General features: G+C 42.3%; 1 protein-coding gene across 1 annotated transcript in view; it reads left to right on the forward strand.

The window, feature by feature from the left end:
- The window catches only part of ITIH2 (inter-alpha-trypsin inhibitor heavy chain 2), a 149254-nt gene that overhangs the window by 69254 nt on the left and 61857 nt on the right, over positions 1 to 18143 (forward strand). Inside the window, exons 5-10 of the mRNA XM_069629675.1 lie at positions 6249 to 6353; positions 8366 to 8528; positions 10372 to 10479; positions 13233 to 13358; positions 14477 to 14593; positions 15526 to 15694. Coding sequence (XP_069485776.1) covers positions 6249 to 6353; positions 8366 to 8528; positions 10372 to 10479; positions 13233 to 13358; positions 14477 to 14593; positions 15526 to 15694 — 788 coding nt within the window. The remainder of the gene's footprint in view (positions 1 to 6248; positions 6354 to 8365; positions 8529 to 10371; positions 10480 to 13232; positions 13359 to 14476; positions 14594 to 15525; positions 15695 to 18143) is intronic.

An 18143-nucleotide genomic window follows, 5' to 3' on the forward strand; every position in this document is an offset into this window, starting at 1 on the left:
GGTCTGCGACAGCAACAATCCAACATTCCCACTGCCTCTGCTGCTCATATTAATGTCCTCAACATTCATAAATGTCATCCTTTTCTTACTAACTACTCTGCGAAAACTCTATTTTCCAATCTTGTGATAAGCAAACTTGACTACTGCTCAAGCCTACTCCTTGGCCTTCCCATCTACCCGTTCGTCACTCTAGAGAAAGTCATCAGCTTTGCTACCCATACTCGCTATAGCCTACCCAGCTCCTCCCCACTTCTACCAACCGACAACATGCTGGTTGGCTCTCCATGCACAACCTCTCTCTCTTGTTAAGTTCCTTATCCTAGTCTACAAAGCTATCAATGGTCTTGCTCTTCAGTACCTGTCCGATTGTATCTCAGTTTACTCACCATCTCATTCCCTCCAATCCTCCTCTGCACTCAACCACACCATCCCATATCCTCCCTTTGCCCCCTCTCGATTCTGATCACTGTCCCTACTCACCCGGCTCCACTGTAACCCACTACCCATAACAATCAAAGCCCACCCAACTGTGGGTCACTTCAAAGCGTGTCTTAAACTTCACTTACTTACTAAAGAGGAATCTCCCTCTTCATGCTCCCCCATCCTCTGTACTTGAGCCCTCCCCTGAGCCCTCCACTGCCTCCAGTGACACTTAATAATGCAATTTTGTATATTTAAATCGTCGGAAGCACTTTCCTCCTAAGGTTAATATTACTTTGGTAAATCACCTGTTGTCTTATATATTTTTTATGTTTGTTTTTTCCATGGTATATGTCACTCTTTTTACACCTTTATAAGGTTGCTCAGCACTCTTTCTCATCTTTATGCTATTGTAGAGACACTCATATTGGGAAGGCCACCGCAATCTGTAAATGTGTTATTGTAAGTAATTTCTGGTAGAAATTGATGCCTGTTAGGCAGAACCCCATGCAGTGCCCTTAGGGACCACTACACACGATTAAGACTACAGGTGGCAATACACGTTTTACCTTTGGTACAAGCCCTTACTACTATGTTAGAGTGGTAGCGGTGGCAGAGCAGCCAGGCTTATCTCAAGAGTATATGAGCAGTAGCAGAGATTACACAAAGGGACCACAATTACTGTGACTCAAGCAAACACTGACTCAAGGTTTCAGGTATAAAAATATAAGTACATTTATTTTTAAACCATTCGTTACAAACACAACACTTCTGTGAAACTTCAATAAAAACCACACGTTAAATATACTACAACTAACCAATTCACTTTGTACAATAAGTCTCAAGGTAAGTACCCTGTGTTGGAATGAACCGGTGTTAGGCACAAAAACACGTTACCGCGAATACGATTGCGATCACTTTTTGACAGTTCGGTCTACTAAACAAACGCATATCCGTGACATGAAATGCTACCGGGGCAAAAACACACTTAGCACTTGAGCTAACCAGAGGGAGTTGGAGGCAAAAATCACAGGCATTATTTTGATTAGGCAGGCAGAATCAAGAAACATCAGAGACAGGAGTTCAAAAGTCAAAGGGCCGGAGCCAGGGTCGAAAGACACCGGGGCGAGTTGCCGAAGATCACACGGTCAGACAGTTCAAGATTCAATGTAGCCAAAAGTACTTGGATATTGTCAATGTTCGGAAGCAAAAGTTATAAGAAGGAGGGAAGACAAGGGCAAGCATTGGAAATGAAGAAAAAGGGATTCACCCAGTTTCCTCAACAGAACACAGTACCGTGTTCCAGTGGTGCAGCTGGTGCCCTGGCAGTTGATCCTGTTGGCTTCCTGCAGACCCACGATTCCTGGAGCTTCGTTGTGAAGGAGGACGTCTGAAGGGGGTCTGCACCACACAGGGATGAAGCCGGCAGCAGCGACAAGGAATAAAAGGTTTGCTCCTTAAAAACAACAGAGGCTCTTCAGGTGCCTATCCGGACCACTACAGCAGTGTGCAGCGATTTCGACCAAGAAGAGGATCCTCTTGCTGTGGAAGATGAGCTGGTTATCCCCACCAAGCTCAAGGGAAGAAGACTCCGGACTGGATCTTCTCTAAGTCGTTGAAGGGAAGATAGCTCGGGACTGCATCAGGGCTTCACCGGGACGGGGTTGTTGCATCAGTCGCCATTCTCTCCGCTTCTCTTTGGTTCCTTGTAGTTCCAGTGGCGACTCTCTTCTCTAACTTCTAGCCTAAGAGACCTGCCTTTTATGTGAAAAAACCCCATTCACACAGACTGGCTGTCAATCACCCAGCAGGGGGGTTGTCCAGCCCCGACAACTACCCTGGCAAATCATGACAAAGTGTGACTTGGGTTTCCTAGGATACCCTGTGCAGAGGGTGACTACACCCCTCCCTCACATTCAGCCCACCTAGACACCCAGGCGCCTGGTGGAGGGCTTCTGAACAGAAAGCCTGCCAAAAGACGGTGAACAAAGAAGGCAAACCTAGTTTGCCGCGCAAAGTAAAACACAAGAAGGACTTTAACAAAAAGAAATGGCGAATAAACCCAACCGGAGCCAAAAGAAAGACAATTTGGTCAAGCGGGTTTATGTTCAAGGCTGATATAATAGCCAAGAACAGTACCACGTTTATCTAATATAATCGCGGTAGAAAATTTTGGGTAGATACCACTGCCACCAGCCAAGTCTAAATGTCAAAAGAGCAAAACAATGCTGTAGGAGGTACAGATAAAGTACGAGTTAACCCTTTCCAGTACTCCATGGAAGATGGGGTGTACTGGATCTGTGGTAGATTCACTAAGTAAAGTTAATGGTAACTTTACCCTTTTCTGGGGGACAGTAGTCGCCTCAGAAATGGAGTCGAGGGAAGTCTTAAAGACAACCCTATGCCACGGCACTGAAGTTGCTGGGTGACACACACAAAGAAGGGGGCTACTGAAGTGGTGTGCTTCAGAGTCCACAATCACAAAAACAGATAGAAAGACATAGCAAAACACAAGTAAAAGTGGGGGAAAAGCTCTCACTCTTACCAAGTGGAAAAAAATTAACTACAGAAGTCCAGCAAAGCTGCTTGGGGACTCACTAGTTGAGGGAAATTAGCCATAGATGAGAATTCTCCCTAACAACGCCCTTGTTCTTCAAATAAATACAAATACAAAGACAAGTGAATAGGCTATGTCATAAAGGTTCAATTTATGGAAAACCGAACGGAAATGACAAACCTTGAAAACTGTTGCTGGTGTGCATGCACATACAGTTTTCTGAAACAAAAAAAAAAACGTCATTACCTAAAGCAAATAGGCAATGTTACAGCCCGATTGAGTGTCTGCAAGTTCATTCCTGCTTGATTCCCACCCTGAGGCATGTCTGACCAATTATGTATCTTTTCAAAGGTGAGTTAGATAAGATTTGCACCAAAAGGAAACGTAGAACTCAGTATAGAATTAGAAACAGACTAAAAACGAGGGCAGTGGAAACAACCACAACTTTGGGCTACTCAATGTCTTATTCTGGCCTTTTAAAGAAGTGAAATAATCCATCAGTCAACGGGATGACCACCAGTCTGACACGACCAGGCTTGGGGAGGGGCGGATTCAGAAAGTGAAGCCTGTTAAGCTTTGCACTTGTCTGGCTTTTCTTCTTTTCTCTGGAGGTTGAGGTGGTGTAGATGGCGTCAGCACCTGCCCAACCACCCACACAGCCACTGAATAATGGATTGAGATGTAAAAGACAGATAGAGCCTCATTATTAGTGTGCCAGTGCAGAAATAATGTACTGGTATTACCGCATACCGCCAGGTTACCGCACCGACACGATACAGGTTTGCTGGTATGGTGGTGGATTGGTATTACCCAAATTGTTGAAACACAATTGTTCGAATGACCTAATTGACCGAAAGTCAAGAGTCCGAATTGACCTTTGCACAATTGACCACATATATATATATATATATATATATATATATATATATATATATACATACATACATAAGTATATTTATATATATAACGGGGGATTACGTGGGATTTGCCCCCGCATATATGTAACAATTGACCTTCACAATTCGGTCAATTTTGCAAAGGTCAGTTGTGATTCGAACAATTGTAGTTTGAACAATTCGTATACAACCGGTGGATTTACCTCCAGCTCTGAATTGGAGGTATATCCTCCACCCTACTGGCAAAGAGCTACCAGCGTTACCGGCCCAGAAATACCGGTGCCGGTAATACCAGAAAATCCCCCCATGGAGTCCATTGAGACTCCATGGAATGGGGATGGAATCTGCCAGCGGAAACAGTAATTACAGTTTGCCAGTATCCCACCGGTAATACAGACGAGATACTGGAAAACTTGTAATATGACCCTATATAGTCTCAGTGAGGTTCACCGTGCAGTATGGCCCTTCCAGGCCTAGGGCCTAAGGGATCAACAGGCATTAAATAACTCTATCCCATGCTGCGATGGAGCGAGAGTGGTCCATATTTCTGGGAGCAGCCAGCCGAACACACCTTGGTAGTGGGATCTCCATCGTCTGTGGACAGGAAACTGGAGTAAATATTGCCAGTGGGCCTACTTTTCTTCAGGTTTCTCTGCAAGCGACTGCGTAAACCCTTCATTAGGACCATGGTCAAATTCAACGTTCCCTGTAATATGGCGTCACCACTTGTCCATTTGGCGGGTGGAGGAATCTTTACAGAAAGAATAGGCGCAAACCATTATTTCCATAACATATATATATAATAATTATTTACATTGTCTTAGCACATGCTTGCAGGTACACCTGCATGTCACTTATGCACTAAGGCAATTTATACTACAGTATAACTGAAAAAACAGCCTGATTGCTCTGAGACACAGACAGCTCGATTTCATTTGTGCACATGGCTTTAGAACAAACATGTTTTCTAGAGTAAACACCCTCCAGCTGTTGGCTGGGTAGTTATATTTAAGACTAGATTTGGAACGTCTACCTCGCTTCGCGGCGCCTTAGTATTAAACTGTGGTTGCAGTTAACATAGTGATTTCAGTTTCAGTTCTATCCCTTGTCCAATATTCTAATAGCCCTCATGTGTTTTATTTTCTTAAAATGGATGCTATAATGATCTTTTGGGAATGAACTATGTAGTATAGCTGTGTCAACCCTTTCCTGGCGTTTCTATTGAAATTCGTCAACTGAATGTTTTTATTATGCTGTCTCGTTGTTTGTATAAGGTTTTCATAAACCAATACAATACAACAACAAAAAATAGCCCTGCTATTTATCATAATTATTTGAACTGCCCAGAAAAATACATTCATGTCTTACCATGTGTGGCATCTATTTCATTGCATGAGTTGTATTTTTCTACAGAACATTTGCACAGTATCTATGTAGATAAAACAGAACCAGGGATATATTCATTTTAGTCACTTTCCGATATCAAATAATCAAGACAATGCAGTAATGACAGATAAAGGCTGAATGTCACACAGATTCAAGATGGCGGCTGTGATACATTATAGTTTCAAGATGGCGGCTGTGATGCATTAGGCTCTGCGGGCTTCTAGTTTCTGTATTTTCAAACATGGCTGTTTTGAAAGATCCTTGAGGGTTACTGCCCAAGGTGCTCATATTCTGTGTTCCTGGTCAGCCCAAAGTTAGGATATATTAATTTTTAACATCAGGCATTCTCGAATACGGGACCTTATTGATTCCACGACCCCACAACATGCACTGCAGTTCCTACTGGGAACTAAAGTGTTTTGTGAGATTGAAGAATCTATTTTGTTCACGTGCTCGTCCCTTAAACTTGTATGTTTTTTATGCACATGTGTGGGAGTGTGATCACACCTAAAATAACCCAAAAAATATAAATCAGTTATTTTCTGACAGCCAATAAATTGAAGTCTGTCTCCTTTGGTGGGTGAAGTTCCTCTTTCATTGATTTAAGAACAAAATGTTCCCCTATCTATCAAAGTGATCCAAAATGTATGCAAATATCTCAAAACATTGGTCTGGTATATTTTACTGTATTGTGTTCCTTTCTTGCATGTTTGCATTGTTCGCATTTTAAATGGGTGGAGAGTCCTTGGAGCCCCCTCTTCCCCTCATCATTCTACCCCTAATGTTACCTGTTTGCTTTTGCGTCTGCTACGTGACCGGCATTGGAATAGCCCTGATGAAAGGAAATACTCTGTCATTCCACCAATGAAAACACATGTCAAGACATTGTTACTCTATCAGCATCCAGATGCAATAGATCCAGTGTGGTACTAGATGTTCTAACAACCCGCTTCATGTTTTGCCTTGCCTTCTTGTTGTGTCTCCTGTAGGAACGTGAACGGGATCACATTTAGTGGTTCGATCAAGGAGAAGTCGGTGGCCAGAAGCCTGTTCTCACAGGCAAGAGCCAAAGGCAAAGCAGCTGGACTTGTAAGGTGAGCACAGTAGGGCATAATGTGCTATAGAGAGGTGCATTTTATGATGCTGCCATATTACCTGCGGCTTGCACAAAACATGTATGACGCTCATGCATCATCACCCATATGTTTGGTCAAACTACATAGCAGGTCCATACTGCAAGGCAAACAAAATGAGGAACTCCACTTAAATGTCAATAGAGCAAGAAAGCATGAAGACAAGTGATCAGACAATAATGTTGAAAGATAAAGTACACAAAAGCAAATGCTGGAATTTGCTGAGACAATGCTTCTTAAACACTTGGAATTGTTTTGGTTTGCATTCCAAAACATATTTCTGTAGCGTGTCTGTGCCCCTACATAAAAGGCTCAATCACATTGAAATCTGGATTACCCCTGTCCCAGAGGAAGTCAGACCAGACCAAACCATGAGGCTAAGTCTCTTCTACACAGGAGCACAGGTACACCCTGATATGTTTCATCCTTTTCAGGCTTCATTAGTGATATACAGTTTGTGTCTCTAGGCACAGAGAGCTTCATACACAACATGCCTAGTTAAACCTTCACCCCCGCATCTTCCCCTCAGAGAGACTCGCTTTTAAACCCAAAAGGCATTGGATGGACTTGTTTTTTCAACCAGTCTATAACCACTGGGAATTCCTCCTGGTAGAATTGTTGTTTTTGCTTATCTATGTCATTACAGAGACGGTCAAACTGGTATAACAGTCGGTCTTGACCCATTACCCAAAATGATCATCGAAGAAAAACATTCTAAACCATATGCTTTCGAGATAGAAACATAAGCAACCCTAGTGGCTTTATGACCTCATTGGGCCACATCGATGAGGTGCAGGTCATGGCTTTAGACGCAGAAGGTTCTGAACCCACATCTCTGCATATCTCTCCCAATCAGGGAGACTCAAAGAGAAAAACCATACAGTGGTGGGTGGACATTTCCCACCTACTGGGAATGACCCTGTATAAAATGTCTTCCATCATTTTATCTCATTAGTACCATTGCAGAAAGAGCACATTCATAAGCAAATCAACTGGGAACCCGCCCACCGCTCCAACACATACCCGAAGGAATGCCGTTCCAGAACTTTTACAGGCACAAAAACCAAAAATACCCAAAGAATATTTTTAAAATAGGGCCTTAGGCTCATTCTGTCTTACTGACTGATTCAGTCTATTCCTTTTCATGATCCTGAGCTCAACAGTTTGAAATTACATGTTGTACCCGCAGGTTCTATCTGGAAATGTATATCGGGGTGTACCGTGCAGTATAAAATATCCTATTATATTTCTGATTTTATTGCGTATAGCGCAAACCTAGGTCAAGAACAGCGGAGCGCTTAACAACAGGATTGTGCCAAAATTGGGTTTGGCATTTTGCACATTAACGCTGTACTGTTGGTGGAGGGAGAAAGGGATTTTTGTTCTTCTGTAGCATTCATCCCCCGTTCCATGGGGCTGGAACTGGGAATAACGGCCCGGCAGCCCAAGTTATTGGCCCGATCGGATCAAGGGCCAATAACGAGGGTTCCGGGCCATTATCCCCCATTACAGTTCCTGGAGCGGGGGATGACGGCCATTAGCACCCCGGGTTGCCAAAGCAGTAAAAAAAGGTGCTAAAAAAAAGGGTTTTCCTTGCTACAACCAGACGCGCGCAGCGACCCATTGTAGGAAGGAAAAATCATTTTCCAAGATGGCCACAATGGAAAGGGAAGAAGGCCTTTCGTATGGAGCTCATCTTCCCTTGCCATGGCAGCCAGTGGGAAGCGAAGGGAAAGGGCGGATGCTAGGTAAAATAAGTAGGTGGGTGGGGGGCAGAGAAAAAAGAAATAGAGTGACGGAGGGTATGGGGAATATGGCCGCAGGGGAGCCGGCCATCAGGCGGCTTGGAACGCAGGCTTGTACTGGGGGTTCAAGCCTGCATTCTTAGCCATCTGATTGCTGGCTCCCCCGCCGGGTGCTAATGGTTGTTATTGTTGAAAATTCTAACCTTACCTATTCACATCAATCCTTAGAACGAATGCAATGGACATGGAAAACTTTAAGGCCGACCTGAGTGTGCCTCCGGGCAGCAAGGTCCAGTTTGAAATCAACTACCAAGAAACACTGCGCCGGAAACTTGGGATCTACGAGCACATTATTCACCTGGAGCCCGGAAAGTTGGCCAAGAAATTCCAGGTAGGGACAACAAATATTATGCTATCTTTCCTATCAATTTGTCTGAAAATAATATTGTTTTGGCAACAATAAAGGGCTAACAGGTTGTCATCTGTATTTAGGTTATTAGTATTCCATTGATGTATTTGTATTGATGAAATTAAAGAAATCTTTTCCTACAACTAATTCTGGGAGAAGCTGAAACAACCCAAATTATGGGTGAGTCGAAGCCCCTTGAGCATTTGAGCTTCTTCGATTATTAAAGCAAACAAATTACAGGTTCACCCATGGCAGCTAGGGTCCCTTCAAAGGAAGCCAGATGCCATCTCATGCAGGGCCCCAAAACATGTCCCATTGCTCTGCAGGGGCTTACAAGGTTCCCTGTAGGGCAGTGAGTCAGGCAGGGGTGGACTTGCCTATATGGAACTCTGGAGATTTCCCGGTACGCCTCTGCAGCCTGGGCCTATTTTGTGTCAAATGTTCCCATAGGAAAAGGGTTGGGCTTGCTGAAAATGTGTAATATGGGGCCACTTTGAGGATACATTATGTCCAGGGCCTCTTTTGGCTCCCAGTCCACCCCTGGAGTCAGGTTGCCATTTTATAGTAAGCACTCGCTCAATAGAAACAGGAAAACAAGTTAGTCCATTCACAGCACGCTGGAAATAGACAAAATATGTGTTGCATTTCAAACATGAACACGTCCTTCAATGCTGTAAAATAGAAATCATTGTTTTCGATGTTCAAACTGAACAGGCCAACTCGCCCATGCGCAAAATTGAAAACAATGCAGATGGGCTTCCCAACCAAAAAACGCTTTCCATTTCTAGTGCCAATCTTTAGATCTCTGGGTGATAACAGGAGCCAGTACTTCTCTAAAGGAGGAGTAAAGGGTGCTTTTGAAAGGCTTGCGTTTGTACTTTGGACCCCCTGAAGCAGCGTGTTTAGTTTAGGTGTTCCACCTAATGTTGTACCGTAGCTGCGCAAATGATTTCACTGTTTCTTAGCCGAGTGTTGTGGAAGGGTCTTGGCCTTCCTTCGCGCCACTCCATTTCATGCTATAAAATCGGAAATTCACCTTCATCCAATAGAACTGGACGTTACTAAGCAGTTTATAAAAAGGAGATAGGAGACTCCAACTATTCGAATTGCAATTTCGACATAACAAGTGGAAGGACACGGCCATTTACTATTTGTACCAAAGGCAGTACAGAACTAAGGAATGTCATATTTCCAACCTGGTCTAATAACACATTTTTTAAGAAAATGGCAGAGGAACCATTCTCCAGGTACAGTTCTGAATTCTTGGCCAGTCAAATTTACTCATGTGCAAGTGCTCTACCCAGTTAGCGCTTTATGATTATTATATGTGTTTTATTTAATATGTATTGTTTTGTTTAATTTACTGTTTAAAATGTCATAAACGAGAAGAGCATTATTGTCTCAGGAAGACAGCTCAGGGGCAACGTGCTTGCCTTGGATGCAAGACGACAAGGAGCACCACAGGTTCGATCCCCGGGTCCACGCTTAGAAACCTCTGGGTATTAAGCACATTATAAATAGCATATCATATTGTAACAATGCATTACTAGGACGTAAGCAAGAACTGGAGATTTGACATATGAATACATTAACAGCGTATTTTGGACATTTAAAATCAATGTCAGTCTCCATCTTCAACTTTGAACATTTTAGGATTAGGTACTTCTAATGGGGGGGCACTCATTAAAAAACACAGGATGAGAAGAACCAATACATACACCTCTCTTATGCATTATCATGTCATTGGGTCATTATGCACAAGGAGTAGTCAATAGGATGTTCATTCAAAAAATGTGCATTGTCAATTTCTTTCTTTCTTCCACAGGTCGACGTTCACATTAGTGAGCCACAGGGACTTCGTTTAGTTAGCGTCCCAGATTCTCTTGGGGATCACTTTGCTGGACTTGTCAATATCACAAAAGAGGACAAAAGGGTAATTATTTATCAAAAATAAACCCATGTTTTTTATTAGCACATGCAAATCGTTGACCTCCTTTCAGCCAATCAGAATGTTTAGAGTGCAGTCAATAACTACTGGTTATTGAACATTCTGTCTTCAAAGGCAGACAAGGAAACAGCAATGCAATTTCTAAGCAGGATTTCTTTCAGCAAGACACTCATTCCTTAGGAGGACCTTCTTTTGTTGCAACATCATATTTAACTCACAAAAGAGAAAGCTAAAACATAGTAAAATGCATTCACTTTCTTATAGAGAAAATGTTTACTTTAACATGACACCTAATGCATGCTCATGGTACACCTGTTTGAGTTCAGCAAATCTTGCAATCAAATGTTTAACTTATGAAGACATGTTATCCAAATACTACAAAATAAAATCACATTAGATTTACAAACTCAGTATGCCTTTTTATTCACCCACTTGTAAATGGGGAACCACTGCACAATCCAGCTTTGTCATCTGCAGACTCGGGCACTGGAGACAGGATAAGAACAGGCTGGGAGGCACCATGAGCTCCCACAATCAGCTTGCTTATATAGGCCTTTTCAGGCTGATGCAATAATTCATGCAAATTAAGGATACATTCCCCATTGGTTCTCTTAACTAGCACATAATCCCTCCTAGTCTCCAATTGGCTGGCTTGCTTGTCATACACCAAGCCCACATGACTTCACCTTGGCAAGCATTATTTGACTGGCACATAATCTAATATTAGATTATTATTATTATCAGCCAGAACTCAATATAAATCCTTAGATGTCTGCCAAGGAGCAGCCCTTATTAGATCCTCGAAACCTGCCAAATTCACTTGGCAGGCTATACCGTGCTTACTTGCTTCCAAGTAAGCAGCTGCTTTTTCCCAGACTTTTAGCTGGTCTACTATCCATCACTGTATACTTTTTCTGCCAAGAAATTCTAAATATACAATACCCAGCCGTCTGCCAAAGAATATTCTAGATTCACAATGAGTCAGCCCTTTTGACACCTGGACCCGAAGCCATTTTGTTTTTAGCATCCATCTTAGAATTAATTTGAACTTGCTTAGCCTAGAGACTCTGCAATGCTAACAAACGACGAGCCAATCTACTTTTGTACATAACTTATTTTCTATCCTGTTTTCAGACTAAATTTTTTCAACATTCATGATGCACATGTAATACCTAAGACACCCTCCATCTCCAGGGTTATTCTGACCCCAAATATTTATGTCGCCCTATATGTACCTTTTGGGCCTCATTACAACCTTGGTGCTAAGTGCACCAACTTTACCACCATGGTGTAAACTCTGTTTACACCATGGTGGATGGCGGATTTACCGCCCCATTCCAAGGTGAGTGGGGCGGTAAATCCCCATTTCCCATTTTCCCTTCCCCATTCCCATTTTTGCCCCATATGGCATAATGGGAATGGGGAAGGCGCTAATTACGCCGCCGTAAATTACGGCGGCGTAATTAGCACCATGGCAGGTTAGCGCCATGGATTTTAATGCCTGCTAAAAGCAGGTGTTAAAATCAGAATCAGGCGTTAAGGGTTAACGGTGGCGTTAACCCTTAACGCCTCAGTTGTAATGAGGCCCTTTGTCTTCAGAAAGCACTATAATTCTGATTTTTCCAATGCTGGAAACATTGATCAGCATGGCATGTTACCTGTATTCAGTTTGAGGGGGGAGCGGTCTAGGACCTGCTCTACACACTGTTAAAATAGGATTCTTTACTTCACCACCAAAACTCCAAAACAATATTATTACTGCCACTATGTGTTAATAACCTTATAGTCCTCGCTTGGGATAATTACACTATCCCAACATATGGTAACTTGGTGGTGGGTCATTATCTCATGATAAAAACCCCTCCCTTGTTCTATAAGGCAAAAATTCTCACCTTGATGACTAACTTGGTGGTGTCACCACTCATCTTCAGACGTCATGGCCAGAAGTGTGGATTAATTCCACATGTTTACATTTAAGGTGTGTGTGAAGAGGGAGGAGTGAGACACAGTATGGTCATGTCTATGAGAAAATAGGGGGTCCAATAACTAGAATTTATATTTTGAATCCATTGTGATTGAGGCTGTGTTGCTCTATTAAATTTGGAAAGGTCTCACGTCCCCTTGTTCCCTTGTTGAATTGATCTTGTTGGCCTGTAACATGCAGTATAATTGAGCAGAATTTTAAATTGTGGGCATGGTGTAAATGAATCAGATGTTTAATGTAGATTTTAAAAAGAATGGCAATAGGAGAACTCGCTGAGGGGCTCCACATTCCCAGGAGCCATATACAAGGCCAATGCTGGCTATGTGCTGTAGCAAGTGGATAAGGGTTCTGTGGTCCACAGTGAACAAGCGCAGCAGTGAGATGAAGCATGATAAGCAAGCAGAGGAATCCAGGTCTACTAGGTGCAAATGCTTGGCATCTAGGCAAGCAAATTCTCACGATGTGTTTTGAATGACTTGTCTTCTTCAGATGTGTTTGGCAAGGTGGGAAGGATGGCAATGTCATACATCAAAGCAGAGATTCCCCTAAAATAAAAATATCTACTTGTGTTGCAATCAAGTTGAATTCCAATAGACAGTGAATGTTGGATGTTCCTTGGTCTTTTTGGGAGAAGGGGTTCATCAGAAGCAGGATCTGTGGCAACTTTATACCATAATATAATAGAGCACTAAATTTGCAATTTTCATCAAGACCATGCTTTAGTGATGCAACTAATTTCTCTGCTTCATTCAAGGCTCACATATCCTTCAAGCCAACAGTGGATCAGCAGCGAAAGTGTCCGAATTGCCCCAAGACTGCCGTAGATGGGAACTTTATTGTTAAGTATGACACAAAGAGAGACTCTTCCAGTGAACTCCAGGTGGGTTGCTATTGATTATTCAACTATATCTCATGATTGGCTCTGAGGAAGAGTGTGGGGCAAGGACCTTTGAATTTTGAAGAAGTATATTGATGTTAAAATTAATAACAAGATTTAAGTTAAACATTTGTCTACCTTCAACTGTCTCAAAGACCTCTTTCGAAAAAATACAACCATTATGTCACAGACTAATAGATCAAAAAGGACTAACTCTCTACACGCATCTCTAGGCTGTCTCCTTATTTCCAAACTTCCTAACCCTCACTTAACCTTTCCCCCTTGTATTCCTCTACCCTGCTGGTAATTGCAGCTCTAAGGGTTATTGACCTTGCGGTGGGATTAGGAACTTGCATGGCCCATAGATCTGCAGGCCCAGGATTAATAAGCAGATCTGTCATTTTGGAGTCAGGCAGCCTGGTTATGGCAGTCTCCTGAATCTACAACTGTGTCAAAGTACTGCGTGTGTCTCTAATTTCCCCCGGCCACTGTCAATCTTTGCTCATGAATCACTCCATCCCCGCATCTACCCTGAAAAATTGTGAAGTTGTGAACGTGGTTGCAGGGAAAGTCATGATCTGCAGTAGCATCTCCTCTCTCCCTTCCAGGCCAGGGTCAATCTCTGCCAGTAAGTTGCAGGTATCCTTGTCTCTCTGAACTGGTAAATGCTGTCTCTCTCAACAGCTTTAAGAGGACTTGAACTACCTTGGTTATGAGATCAGGAATATAGGAGAGGCCCTTAAACCCCCCCCGCCCTCCATTGTCCTCCTCCAGGTTTGACATCACTTAGAGGATGGCCTCACCCAGACCCAGACCCTATGAGCCCACTCCCACTTCCCACCCTCAGCAATGGGACTTACTTACAGTCGTTACATTAACATTTCATTGGGGCAAAAAGGTTCTAAATGAAAACATGAGTTGTTGAAATGTAGTTTCACACTGGAGCTTGGTTACACCAGCCCAATATTAATGGAATTTTTAGGGTGGTCCTTCCATTGGCGCTTAGTCTAATAGTCTGAGGCTCAAGCTACCTTTATATAAACATAGCTCTGTGATCAATAAATATCATACAATGACTTTTCCCACATCCCCGAAATGACTCTACATTTTCTCTTTTGCAGCTTTTTAACGGATATTTCCTTCACTTCTTTGCACCTGAAAATCTATCCCCACTACCCAAAAATATCCTTTTTGTCATTGACGTCAGTGGCTCCATGTGGGGACTGAAAATGCGACAAGTACGTATTTTATTTACTATCTTTTTATTGAATATACATATAATGTGTTAATGCAAAACATCTGTGGTCATATCATTTGATGGTTTACAAAAGAATTGTTTTACTGATTTTATTAAGAAAAGATAATTGATAGGTAATGATGATATTTTACTCTCGGGTGTACTTGGAGTTGACAATAAAATAACATATCAAGGTAACATCTAACATGACTCACTCGGTGTCAGATCTACGAATTCACGTCCTGAAAGATCAGAGAAGGAAAGCTAGTCATGGCAGATGTCAAATAGTTCTTGAAACTAAAACGTTTTACTTTTCCCCTAACCCATACTCATACAGATAAAAAAAGAATAAACACACTAAGCAATTTAGAACAGATTGTACAAACCTGGGTTTAATCTGGCATTTATTACCACAAATCTCTATTGAAAGTCATCCTTAAAAAGCTCTTCTAACTCTTCAGACAGGCGGATCTCTCAAAAGAACCACAGATCAACTCTCACTGGCTGGTCTTGGTAGACAAGACTGCGTGTCTTGGAATTGTCTGACCTTAAAACTAACCAGACACAAATCAGCATTACCATGGCCTGGGTCCTACACAACTCTAAAAGGAATTGAGTAGAAGCTGGTCAGGTGATCTATAAAAGGAACAATTATTAAATAATTGTGAGAAGGATAAGAAAATACATATTTACTTCCTAAAGAATACAGGATAATTCTACACATCTGACCGCATTTATACTCTTCCCGACTACTCTATAACAAAACTTGAATGTATCTATTTTATTCTTTTATGAATGATGTGTTGTCCTATGGTCATCGGAACAAAGGTTTAGACTATAGAAGTCATACAAATTTGAATCAAAAATCAAAGAGCATTCTGAAGTTCTTCATCTGAAATCAACTATTGTCTTGCTTTGTGACTACATTTCTAGACTGTTCAGGCAATGCAGACCATCCTCGATGACCTGCGCTCTGATGACCAATTCAGTGTCATCGACTTCAATCACAATGTTCGATGCTGGAGAGAAGAGTTGGTGGAAGCTTCCTCCATCCAGACAGAAGATGCCAAGCAATACATCCGTGACATCCAGCCTGGTGGAGGTAAGTCGCTGAGAGCACACTATGCTCTGAAGGAACAGAGCTGGAGGATTTGAATGGCTACGCAGCTTCTCTTTGCTGTCATTCCGTTGACGGCATTACTGAAACTCGACTGATTTTCATTCTCTCTGTTTCATGACTCAGCTTTGAGCAAAGACTAAGGAGTAAGCCAGAAGGCCTCCTAATGTCTTCAAATGCTCTATTGCGAGTGCTTTTGAAATTTAAGTAACAATAACTGTAGTCTATAAACTACTAAAGGCATGCAAAGACAAAAGCAAAAGAATCGGAAAACATTACTTACCTCTGTTAATTTTTCTTTTTTCTTTATTGAAATGTAATTGGGTTTAATATGCATTACAGTGGGTAATAAATTCCTAGGTAAATTGCACATAATTACCAAACAACATTTTCAATAACAGCAAATCAAATCGGTATAACTTATATAGCATATAACCCAATTACAACAGGTTTATTATGTGTAATAATAGAAGTAAGGTAATTATTATGAAAATACATACGAAACCTGGCAATTTCAGGGTTAAGTAAAACAGGATAAGGATTAATCAGAGGCTACAGCAATATTTCTTAGAGTTAATGATTGTAAATCATGAGGCTTGTGGTTCATCGCTTTGAGATCATTCTGGTGCACAAACTGCATAGATAGGTTCCAGACTTAGAGATACTTTGCATCTCATTCCTTACAAAAGCTGTAATTCTGTCCATGGCCGAGGTAAACCAAATTTGGGACCACTATTTTTTCAAGCAAAAAGGCGCTTTTGCTGGATTTCCAATGATGGGCGACTGTGATGTGAGCTGCAACCAGCAGGTGTGTAAGCAACTTAAAGCTTTTGCTGGATAGTTTGTTTTGACCATTAAGGTATTTGTAACCAAAGAGACTAACTAAGGGGATAAATGGCAGCTTGACACCTGTAATTGTGTTGATATACGATAAAGCTTCTTTCTGGAACAGCTGGATCAAGTTACAGTTGCACCGTAAATGAATTAGGGTTCTGGGGAATTGTGAACACAATGCCAGAAACTGGATGACATTGTGGGAGACAACATACTCAACCTGAGGGAGCGCGATACCACCCTAAACTCATTTAATAACTATCTTCTTTCACATGAACACAAGCAGAAGATTTATAGGCTCCAGGCCATATCTTAATTCACGACGGACGGATCATCAGTTGGAGAATCGAGGTCAGCTTCCCATTTGGGAAAATAAGCTTTAGAGGTTTTGTTACAACTGGCATTTAAGATTGAAAAGAGGTAGGAGATTTTCCGGCAAGGGAGGTCTCCGATAAACAAATCCTCAAACGTTGTGGTTTCTCTCCCACCTCCCGATCCAATGTCTGATTTGAATATAGGTGAATTTAGCAGAGTTGGGAAGGAGGAAGAATTGTTTACAGCCCTCAAGGCTTGGAAAGTTACTCCAGCCTTTCAAAGCCTCTTGCTATCCAATGCAAGAATTGTGCCAGACATAGCCTGGGAGGAAATCCAGAATGACCCAGAACCTGTCTTCTCAGAGCCTCTTCGGGGGGGCGGGGAGGCGGGGGGGAAGGGGCTGTAAGGGGTGGGCTAACTTGATAGATACGATAGACATGATATGATGGAAGTTGTATTGTGTTGAATTATTTCAAATGATGGGTCAGATGACCTTGTTATAGATAACACACCAGCAGCTTCACCGGAACCGAGAAGTAGAGCAACCATGTATTATTTTGTTCACCTTTTATGACTGTGGTGCTCACTCGAGGGTGCTGTCGGAATTGTTTGCGCTAGAAGAGGCCTTAGATTTTTACAAGTGGTGATCAAAACAAACCATATTGTTGTTATTTACCTTAAATGGTTCTTCCCAATATTACCAGCCCACCACCGATCACATGCTTTGGGAATAGGTATTGGCAGGGCCTCATTACAACCCTGGCGGAAGACCATGGTGCTATTAGCACCATGGTCCATGCCGGTAAGTTACCGACTCTGCCATGGAGAAAGGGGGAATTACCACCCCATTACAAGGTTGGCGGGGCGGTAATTCCCCCTTCCTCCATGGCCCTTCTCCATTCCCATTTTTGCCCCATAGGGCTCAATGGGAATGGGGAAGGTGCTAAGTACAGTGCCGCAAATGGTCCCTTTGCGGGTCCCTACTTTAACGGCTGGTCTACAATTTAGTTAGGCACTAATAGGTTAATGACGCCACAGCCTTTTACGGCGCTGTTAACCCATTAGCGCCTGGGTCGTAATGAGGCCCAAAGCCAATAGTTTTGCCATTTACAGTTGTTTACTGCATTTCACATTTAGGGGTGGTGATGTGGAATGGTGGTGTGGGGTATGTGTGTGTTATGATTAGGAGGGTGGAGATGGTGTAGAGTGGTGGTGTGGTGTTGTGAAGTGGTGGCATGGAGTAGTGTCATGAGGTGGTGGAGTGCTGTTTTAGTGGTAGTGATGT

The sequence above is a fragment of the Ambystoma mexicanum genome, chromosome 12 (assembly GCF_040938575.1).
Source record: "Ambystoma mexicanum isolate Mex_15411 chromosome 12, UKY_AmexF1_1, whole genome shotgun sequence".
Taxonomy (NCBI): domain Eukaryota; kingdom Metazoa; phylum Chordata; class Amphibia; order Caudata; family Ambystomatidae; genus Ambystoma; species Ambystoma mexicanum.